Genomic DNA, 10,514 nt, shown 5'->3' on the forward strand with positions numbered 1-10,514 from the left:
GGGGGGGGGGGGGGGGGGGGGGAATCTAATAGTCATAGAGGACTGGATTCTGATAGTGTCGATCACTTGGTCATCACTTTCTCATCGGATCCAAGCCTAATAAATAGCCTTTGCACAGTTGTGCTGTGACAAATCATGGAATAACAAGTACTGTTTTATTGGGTTGGTACACATTTATTTGTGCCTTCTGTTTGGCCTGAATGTCCATAAGTCATAAAAGAGTTCAGTGGTTTTCATATACATTTTTATAGAAGCCTTTTGAATTCTAACAATTTCATTTTTGCAGATCTGATTTTGATTTCAAGACTGAAAAAGAAGAATACTCGAAGTTAATCATTTGTGGATGATAAAATTGGACCGGGTTCGATTGACAACAAAAAAAAAGGACCGAGTTTGGTTCGGATTAATGATGCATTTATTATAGGTTTGGTTCAGGACCTCACCAATTACAAACATAGTACTTTAGGCCCATGAAAATTGTAAGTAGGCCTAGACCTAATATAACTAAGGGTTAATTAAGAGAATACCACAAATTTAAAACTTATTTAAGAATACCACCGTAACATTTTTTAATAAGAAAATACTGTAGGACCCATGTCTTTTGAAGTAAAAAGACAGAATCACCTTTTTTGTTTTAGTGTTAGACAGAAAAAGTGAAAGATTTAGTGTGATTTTTTAAAATAGTACGTAATATTTATATTTTACATGTTATATTGAACTAAATAATGTTTAATTGTAAATTCAAACCGACAAATAATCTCGTTTTAATTGTAAAATCTAAATCATAATCATCTCATATGTGAACCCAAACCAACATATAATATGTGAACCTAAAACGACGTATAATTTCGTTCTAGTTATAAAATCTAAATCCTAACCATTTCATTTGTGAACCCAAACCGACATATAAATTTGTTCTAATTGTAAAATCTAAACTTTAACTATCTCATTTGTGAACCCAAACCGACATATAATTTCGTTGTAATTGTAAAATCTAAACCCTAACCATATCATTTGTGAACCCAAACTGACATATAATTTCATCCTAATTGTAAAATTTAAACTTTAACCATTTCATTTGTGAACCCAAATTGACATATAATTTCGTTCGAAAAACAAAAATGACATGATATTTAAACATATAACATGTAATAGATATAAGAGTAATTGTATATGAAGAGAAAAAACACTATGGACCCTATAGTAGTTTTCTGAATTACTTTTGATTTTTATGGTATATATAGCATAATCTCTATAACTAACACGGTAATTTGGCTCATTATAATTCTCGTTCATATATATTAGCAAGCTGTGATTTGTTATCTGAATAAATTTGGAAAAAAATAGAAATCATAACAAACTTTTAAAAGAAAAACAAAAAGTGAAAAATAAAAAACAACGTTGGTGGTTTCCAATATTTCCATTAATCCTATCCTAATTTCCCTATTATTTGCTTTTAAGAAAAAACGGCTAATCCCTAATTCTATATTCACCGTTAGATCTGAAATCTAATTGTGGCTGTAATAAATAGCTGACAAAGATACGATTTGTTGTTCTATAAAATTTTTCTCATTTGAGAGTGCACGCATAGCATTGGGCGCGTGGATGTAAATAGAAAGCTGGCAAAAAAATAGGATTTGGTTTTATTTGCTCACCGTTAGATCTGAAACCTAATTACATCTAATGGCTGTAAAAGATACGATTTGTTGACAAAGATACGATTTGTTGTTCTATAAAAATTTCCAGAAGATAATCTCATTTATTTCCTTTTTCTTCTTTAATGGTCTATCCACCGTTAGATCTAAAAGACAATTGCAACTAACGGCTGTAATAGAAAGCTAGGATTAGGTCCTTTTATTAATAACCGGTGGGGTTCTCATCGCTCTATATAATAAGCACAGAGGTCTCTTCTCCTCTTCTTCACTTTATTGCTGACACAAGCAGAGAGAGAGAGAGAACAAAAGAGAGAGAGAGAGAGAGAGAGAGAGAGAGAGAAGAGGGTTCGTTCTAATGTCGACGAGGAGCCTGAAGCAATATGAAGGCAAGAGAGCGTTGTTACGGCGACTAGGGTATTGAACAAATCAGAGGTATATTGTCTTCGCCTGCTTTTCTATCTATGAATTCGATTTTTTTTTTTTTTTTTTGATTGAGTTAGGGTTTTGATTCGAAACGAGTTTTATTTTTAAAAAGTTTGTATTTTTTTTATTGATTGGTTTACTTAACTAACAAAGATTCATTCTTTCATTGGCAATCTGATGATGGATGCTTGCTGATCTTTTTGACAGTCTCCCCGACTCATTCAACACGGTCTTCCTTGTCTTCGTCCCCGCCCTGCAGTCAACAGAGTGAGTTAAACATCCGCTTACAGTTTTTTTTTTTTTTTTTCATTAGAGTTACGATTTAGATCGGAATGAAACTGATCTATATATAAATATATATATTTTTTTTTTGCTTTCTTCACAGTTTGAGAGGTGATGATGCACACACAACAACGATGGAATGTAAAATTAATATCCTTTTTTTATCTTAATCTCCTATAAGTGAACTCAAATTCCTTTTCTTTACTGTTTTTTTTTTCTTAACCTGTTTGAAGTTAAATCCTTTATTCAGATGTGGAGGTTATTGAATATGATGCAGCTTGTGTGTGTGGTAAAAGTAATCTCAGAGCCGCCGTCGACAACACATTTATTATGCCCTGTGTAAGCATAATTCCCAATACTTGAATTTGCTTCTTCTTTCCTTATTCGTTTGATTATTTGACGTCTTGTTACATGTATGTTTCTTTCAGGCCCTATGGATCATCCCAAAACCAGTTGGAGATGTTACTTGTCCTCCTAAAGGTGAAACCTTTTTTTTTTCGTCTCCATTTGAGACTACTCCAATGAAAGTTTCAAACGTTGATATACTTAATAGGATATATTTAATTAACTAACCATAAACCATGTGTGTGTTTTTTTTATATAGGTTGGTATGATTCTTGAAGGTATGTGTGGAGCCTGGAAGGAGGTGAATGGCCAAATGGTAATCGTATCAGATCCTAAATGCTATTTAGCTTTATTCTCTAACTGTTTCAAATCCTAACTTGATTCTCTGTTAGAATTGCTGCAGCATGGCCATGTTTCTTTTTGTAATAGATTGGAGCTCAAAGTCCAACATGTTTTCCTTACAACGATGGAATGGAAAATAAATATCCTTTTTCTTGATCCCTGTAAGTGATCTCAATTTTTTTTTCTTAACTGTGTTTTTTTTTTTAATCTGTCTGAAGTTAATCTTTTCTTCAGATGTGGAGGTTATTGAAGAATATGATGCAGCTTCTGTGATAAAGTTTTATCGCAGAACCGTGGACAACACAGTTATGCCCTGAAAGTATAATTCCGGATACTTGCATCACATCTTCTTTCACTATTCGTTTGATTTTTCTAACGTACGTCTTGTTACATATGGTTTTACTTTCAGGCCCTGTGGATCATCCCAAAACCAGTTGGAGATGTTTCAAGTCCTCCTAAAGGTGAGTCCTTTTTGTCTCTAATCTCCATCTGAAACTAATGAAACATGTTCACTGTTCCAACGATTCATTGGCAGAAATCTCCCTGGCTATATGATTCTACTGATGGTCTTTGATAGTCTCGACTTATCCCCTGTAAGTAATTCCCAATACTTGAATTGCATCTTAATAGGATATTTTCGATTAACTAACCATGTGTTTTTTTCTTTTATAGGTTGGAATGTTTCTTGAAGGTATGTGTGGAGCCTAGATGGCTACCAACTATCGTGTTAGCTAAATCGTGCCATAAGGTACACGTATCAGATCCTGAATGCATGTACTGAATTATTTAGCTTTATTGTCTTACTGTATCAGATACCCTTACAGCGATCATTGTTTGAATTGCTGCAGCATGGCCAAGTTGTTTTTGTAACAGATTGGAACTCAAAGTCCAACAAAATAGTCTCTGCTTCCCATGACAGGAACTTGTAAGTTTCAAGCTTTGATATACATGAGGAAATTCTAAATGAACTGACCATATGTTTTTTTTTATATAGTTTGGTAAAATGAGTTTTGAATTTTTCTTGAAGGTTTGTGTGGAGCCTGGAAGGAGCTGAATGGCTATCAACTCTCGTGTTAGCTAAATGTTAGCTAAAGCGTGCCAAAAGGTAAATGTATCAGATCCTAAATGTGCTGTGTTATTTAGCTTTATTGTCCCACTATATCAGATCCTAACTTGATTCTCCCTTACAATGATCATTGTTTGACTTGCTGCAGCATGGCCAAGTTGTTTTTGTAACAGATTGGAGCTCAAAGTCCAACAAAATCATCTCTGCTTCCCATGACAGGAACTTGTAAGTTTTACCTTTACCTCGTTCCTCTTATCTTTCCAACAAAGAGTCTTTACTAAAGAAATAGTTTATTTATTGATTGAATAATAGGAATCCCCTGAGGGAAGGGCGATGTTGGAATTCCGGAATGATTTAAGGACAAAGAAAGACGTCTTCAAGCTATTGCTCGGAACCAGGTGAAATTTTAGAGATTATTATCTTTGCTTTGCTACTACGATTGGAAATTCATTTTATTGTACGTTTTTTACTGTTAAAATTCTCAGGTGATAATTGTATATAAGGAGACTGAATGTGGTAAGACAACTCAACTCCAGCAATACATTTTTGAATCAGAGATAAAGTCTGGTCGAGGAGCATTCTGCAAGATCATTTGTACACAACCTAGGAGGATATCTGTCGTGGCAGTTTCAGAAAGAGTGACAGCTGAGGAGAACCTCTTGGTGACGCAAGAACAACCACGATGACTGTTATTACCAAGTTCCGTAATCTTCTTACACTACTCAGTTTGATTTTTTAACGTCTTGTTACATTTAGTTTTACCATGTTTCTTTCAGGCACCCTGTGGATTATCCCAAAACCAGTTGGAGATGTCACATGTCCTCCAAAAGGTGAAAGTTTCTGTCTCCGATTTCCACACACAGAGTGAGTTAAAACCTGCTTCAAGTTTTTTTTAACATGTTTGAAGTTAATCCTTATTCAGATGTGGAGGTTATTGAATATGCAGCTTCTGGAAAGTTATCTTAGAACCGTGGACAACACACTTATCCCCTGTTAGTATAATCCTGATACTTGAATGTCATCTTCTTTCAATACTCGTTTGATTTTTAAACGTCTTGTTACATATGTTCTTACCATGTTTCTTTCAGGCCGTGTGGATCATATCCCTACCAAAAGGTAAAACTTACTGTCTATAATCTCCACACACAGAGTGAGTTAAAATCTGCTTCAAGTTGAACCTTTGTAATTTGACCAGTTGGCCTCCTGATTTGGTTGGGAAATTCATTCCAGTGCCGGCAGCTCCTATAAGCAACAGACTCTCAGTACTAAAATGCTGGGGCAAGAAGAAAAAGTCTTCTAAAGAAGGTACTGTAACTTACTCAGCTTGTCATTATTAACTGAACTAAAAATTCATAAGAAAAGGCCGGTTTGGTTTAAGCTTGTGTAGCACTTATATGAGATTTGGTAAGCTTATGTAGGAGTAGGGACTGAACTGAATTTGAATTTTGAAAGCCTGATAGAAGTATTAACAACTTTGCTTTTGTTCCAGGTTCACTCTGATATTGAGGGCGGTTTATCTCTCAGATACTCGTGAGTTTGTTTGCTACTCTTGGGACTAACAGAATAAAAGCGTTTGGTTTGGTATGGATTTATTGATAACGGCAACAAATACACTTATTCAATAGTGGATATAGCAGCGCTGTACGTTGCGATGAAAAGAGTCTCTGGCATGGACAACCAAAAAATTGTTGGATTTGAACGGCAAGTTATGAGAGGTAAGCTGTGGTATGTAACATTATTCTAGGTCCGTAGTAATGATATTGCCTTTTGTATGGATTTCCCTTTTGATTGTATTTTATTTCCATGAGTAGAACAAGACGAGGGACTTGAGAAGTTGGAGGAAACAGTCATGAGTGCCAAGCACATTGCTCTCGCTGTCAACGAGGAGCTCACTCTGCAGACAACTGGACAAGGCTAATTGTATGCATCCGCTGCGGTTCCTTGCTTTTCTAGGGTTTCTTTCTTCAGTCGGATTCGTTTTTATTTACTCATCGTTCTATTGTTTTTAATCCATATAGATTGATTATGTAGGATAATACTATTGATCGATTCGTTTGATTGAGGATGAGGCTACTAAGATCTCTCGCTGATGGTTTGATTGAGGAGGAGGGTACTAATATAAGATCTTCTAGGGTTTCATTCATCCCTTGTCACTCTGTTTTCTCTATTTGTTTTTAACGATTTTGTTTGTTTGTTTCTTTGTTGCAGGTCTTCTTTTGTAATTGCTCCTGAGCAGCAAGAAAGCTTTGTCATAATCTTGTCAAAGGATGGATCACAACAAGCAGCTATATGGAGTAGTGGGGTAAGTTTTGCAGCCATGAGAAATGTTTATTATTCTTATCTCTTTGTCTGTAGTTTAACTATTTACTGCATGATTTTGTGTGTTGCATCAGCCTCTCAAGGATTGTCATCTTTTCTCGGGACCCATTCATGGTTTCTGGTATGAAGATTTGTTATTTTTCCTGTGTTGCTTATGCTTTCCCTGCTCACTTTCCCATAAGGCCTCTTGTTTTTTCTTTGTTTTTCATCCCAGAGGTTTCTTTCCATGATCTCATCTCACTTTGATGGTTGCTGCAGTAGCACACTTGGGATAAAAACAAGCACAGAGGTTTGTCACAGGTAACTTTTCACTTGATATGAGTTTTTTTTTTTTTTTTTTGATAAATGACTCTTAGTGTTGTTCTGATGCTTTCTTTTTCTCCTCTGCAGCTGCTGTCCGTGACTACAAATTGTCTCTCCAAAATGATGAAGCACAGCTGTCAGGTGGTTTATCTATTCTCTCCTTTTCATTTTCTTTATTGATCCATATATACTACCACGTGTCTAATCGAAATTATTATTTCTCTTTAGGTTCCTGCGGATGGAGTGCTAATATATGGACACTAGCATGACTGGAGAGATCAAAAATCGTGTGTTTTTCTTTATCGTTTTCCTATCATAGTGATTTTTGTTTACTTTCTCTTCCCGCTTTGGTATAACTCCTAACAGTCAACTTCCCTTTTCTTGCTAGGTTAACAAAGACTCTAACAAGGACCCATTCCTAATGTCTGGCTATAAATTTGCAGATGGAAATGGTATGATGTGGGGAATCTATCGGTGATTGGTTGTTGTGTTCTGTCTGTTAGCATCTACTTGTAACTCTGCTTCTTCTTCTTCCTCTGTTTTTTGCTTTATTTACTAACACGTTTCTTCGTCTTCTGTCTTCTTCGCAGGTGTTTTTTTGGAAGCGTATTCTATATGATCCAGTTATGGCTTCAACTTTTAGGGTTTGCTTTCTAAATTGATTTTTAACTTCTAGGTTTTTTTCTTTAAATCGAATTCGTTTTACTTACTCGTAGTTCTATTATTGTTAATCCAGATTGATTCTGGAGGATAGAACTATTGATCGATTGGTGATTAAGGATGAGGCTACTAAGATCTCTCGCGGATGGTTTAATTGAGGAGGAGGCTACGAAGATCTTCTACGGTTAGATTCATCCTTGTCACTCTGTTTTATCTGTTTGTTTTTAACGGTTTTGTTTGTTTGTTTCTCCAATTAGCAATATCTCTGTCTCTCTTTGATGCAGGTATTCTTTTGGAATTATTCCTGAACAGCAAGCTTTGTCGTAATCTTGTCAAAGGATGGATCACAACAAGCAGCAATATGGAGTGGGGTAAGTTTTGCAGTCATGAGACGTGCTTATATATGTCTGGTTATTTTTTATCTCTTGTCTCTAGCTAACTTTTGGTATGCACGTTTTTTTTTGGTTGCATCAGCGTCAAGGGTTGTCGTATTTGCTCTGGACTAGCAGAGAAAGGCATCAGTGGAGATGATGATGACTTGTTAAAGCTCATGATCATTTATGGTTTCTGGTACTAAGATATCTCGGTGATGGTTTGATTGTGGAGTATTCTTTTTGTTTGTCTTCCTAATCTGCCATATCTACTCTCTCCTTTTAAATATAGTGAAACAAATGTTGATATGGCCTTTTTGTTTTCCTCTCAGGAGTTGAAAAACCAACAAGCATCACTATGGAGGGACGGGTAAGTTTGCACTCATGAAACGTTCTTTATCTCTGGTTTAACCTTGGTATGCATGTTTTTTTCGTGTTGCATCAGCCTCAAGGATTTGCTCAAGACTACCAGAGAAAGGCATCAGTGGAGATGGTGATGACTTGCTAAGCCGCAAGACCATTTTTATGGTTTCTGGTATGAAGATGCACCTTTGTTAAATGTCCTGTTTTGCATAAGTTTTCCCTGCTCACTCTCTCATATGACGTGTTGGTTTTCTTCTTTTCATCGCAGGGGTTTCTTTCGGATGCTTGCCATGCATGATCTCACTTTGTTGATGGTTGCTGCAGTAGCACAGAAAAAATAGAGGTTTGTGATTGTTGTCACAGACTCACAGGTAATTTTTCACTTAATATATGATATTTTTAATATTGTGTTGTTCTGATGCTTTCTTTTCCTCTGCAGCTTCTGTCAGTGACTACAAACCTCTTCACGTTGAAGAGTAAGACCTAGATTCGTCTCTCGCTTCTTGTGTGTTGTTGTTTTTTCATTTGTGAACGCTTGGTTTGTAATGGTCTTCTTTAATTTTTGTTTTGTTTCAGGTGGTGAGATATTTTGGAATTACTTCTGAACAGCAAGGATTACAACAAGCAGCGATATGGAAGGGGTAGGTTTTGCAGTCATGAGACATGCTTATATTTATCTGGCTATTTCTTATCTCTTGTCTCTAGCTAACTTTTGGTATGCATGTTTTTTATTGTTGCATCAGCCTCAAGGATTGTCATATTTTCTCAGGACTAGCAGATAAAGGCATCAGTGGAGATGATGATGATGCCTTGCTAAAAGCTCATGACCATTTATGGTTTCTGGTATGAAGATTTGTTATTTTTCCTGTGTTGCTTATGTTTTCCCTGCTCACTTTCTCATAAGGCCTGTTATTTTTTCTTTGTTTTTCATCACAGAGGCTTCTTGCCATGATCTCACCTCACTTTGATGGCTGCTCATGTTCGTGGGAAGGTTCACTCTTAATCTTGTCTTGTATGATGTTGCGAGCAGTGCAGACACAGACTGCATTGTGACAGAGGATCGTGAAGTTGCAGAGCTATTCCTTCGCCAAGTGGACAGGTATATTATCGAATTATGAACTTGCTTAATATTTTTACTTCGATTTTTCTTGGTAATTGATGGTAAGATGTGTGTCCGTGAACAGCTTAGCTGTATTCCAAAACGCAAGCACAAGAATCTCAGATGGTTTTCGATTTAGATTTGGTGCTGAGGTAAGTTAGAAACATACATATGAAAACAAAACAAAACTGAAGAATGTTACGACTCTTGAGCAATGAGCCCTACATATTTGTACTATGATGTTTCGTTTATTCCAGGTTAATATATTCAGAGATGCTGGAGTCTTATGGTGGAATATATTGATTAAATCCGGCGTCACGACTTTGAGGTTACAGTGGTGGGCGGGGTTTCTGATACCAACATTTTCACTTTTCAACTTGGCCCCATTCATTTATATATCAAAATCGTAACTGTTAATCACCGTTTAACCCAAGATCATTGTGGGTGTATCCCAAGATCTCTCTCACTCATCTTTTTAGTGTAAAAACATAAACGTTGCAAGCTTTTAACAGAAAAAGGGTAAAAAACTTTGCAACTTGCAAGTATTGGCACATGCTTGCTAACAAATTATTATCATTATTTGGAATTAGTGACTTTCACAAAAATGTTTGTATAAACTAAAAACCCACATAATCCACAAACTACATGCAGTGAGTATGGTCGTTGAAGATCAGAGATTTCTTCTTTTGTTCATGCACTTGAAGCAATGCCAATGATTATTCTTTGTGTAATCATCTTTAATGTTATTTGTATGTTGTTAAACTGTTATGAATAGTCGACGAGAATGGTATAAACATTCCAGTGTCTTACCTTTAAAAAAATGTGTTTACCTCAATATTTAAGTGGAAACATATGCAATATCATATATTAAAACTTACGCATTTTCACATGTTGAAAAAAAAAAACAATTTTATAAAAAAAAATTTCGCAGGATATCAACGTAAAGTCGCAAACGAGAAGAATAGGTCCGGCTAGAACCAAATTATTGACACGTTGACTGGAATAGCCACCAGAGACCCAGACGGTCCAGACTCCAGAATTTCCAGACCTATCAACTAACTAACTTACTTGGATGCTACGTGAGCTTTAGGCTATTTCTAAAATTTGAGGCCCAAACTAATACTAATGGGCCTCTATGAGTTAAGCAGTCCTCACTCGCATAGTCACGTGTTTCCATGATGATTAAATTCTTCTTCTTTCTGTTCTGTTTCAAGATCCGCGTATAGTCTCGAGCGATCTCAAATAATTATATGTAGTAAAGATTTTTTTTTTTTTTTTTTTTAAAA

The 10,514-nt window shown here is 35.8% G+C and overlaps 1 protein-coding gene across 24 annotated transcripts; it reads left to right on the forward strand.

Moving 5' to 3' along the window:
- On the forward strand, nt 1,925-9,878 carry LOC104762696 (gamma-glutamyl phosphate reductase). 24 transcript variants are annotated; one of them, XR_763560.1, is made up of 43 exons: nt 1,925-2,087; nt 2,286-2,345; nt 2,464-2,501; nt 2,611-2,699; nt 2,789-2,840; nt 2,965-3,021; nt 3,109-3,208; nt 3,282-3,366; nt 3,457-3,508; nt 3,583-3,640; nt 3,720-3,795; nt 3,896-3,972; nt 4,075-4,152; nt 4,262-4,338; nt 4,426-4,511; nt 4,599-4,812; nt 4,890-4,943; nt 5,036-5,105; nt 5,202-5,229; nt 5,309-5,418; nt 5,603-5,643; nt 5,739-5,828; nt 5,925-6,033; nt 6,145-6,223; nt 6,322-6,415; nt 6,507-6,553; nt 6,647-6,732; nt 6,823-6,876; nt 6,964-7,022; nt 7,124-7,187; nt 7,326-7,379; nt 7,472-7,579; nt 7,680-7,766; nt 7,870-7,981; nt 8,099-8,136; nt 8,212-8,301; nt 8,398-8,500; nt 8,569-8,605; nt 8,706-8,770; nt 8,873-8,972; nt 9,066-9,228; nt 9,314-9,380; nt 9,486-9,878. XR_763560.1 is itself a non-coding variant. In XM_010486037.1 (4 exons), the coding sequence occupies exons 2-4, from the start codon at nt 9,107-9,109 to the stop codon at nt 9,636-9,638; spliced, it is 342 nt and encodes a 113-aa protein (XP_010484339.1). In that variant the 5' UTR covers nt 7,951-7,965; nt 9,066-9,106; the 3' UTR covers nt 9,639-9,878. The 24 variants fall into 24 exon arrangements, 1 of the variants encoding a protein (XP_010484339.1); XR_763550.1 differs by having other exon boundaries at nt 7,870-7,965; XR_763552.1 differs by having other exon boundaries at nt 2,594-2,699; nt 7,870-7,965; nt 8,099-8,301.

Source organism: Camelina sativa, chromosome 18 (assembly GCF_000633955.1).
Source record: "Camelina sativa cultivar DH55 chromosome 18, Cs, whole genome shotgun sequence".
Classification (NCBI taxonomy): Eukaryota; Viridiplantae; Streptophyta; class Magnoliopsida; order Brassicales; family Brassicaceae; genus Camelina; species Camelina sativa.

Coding starts and splice junctions, on each gene's coding strand:
- LOC104762696 (XM_010486037.1), top strand. CDS start 9,107: ATGTTCGTGGGAAGGTTCACTCTTAATCTTGTCTTGTATGATGTTGCG. Junction 9,229..9,313: donor TTCCTTCGCCAAGTGGACAG/GTATATTATCGA, acceptor GTCCGTGAACAG/CTTAGCTGTATTCCAAAACG. Junction 9,381..9,485: donor GATTTAGATTTGGTGCTGAG/GTAAGTTAGAAA, acceptor CGTTTATTCCAG/GTTAATATATTCAGAGATGC.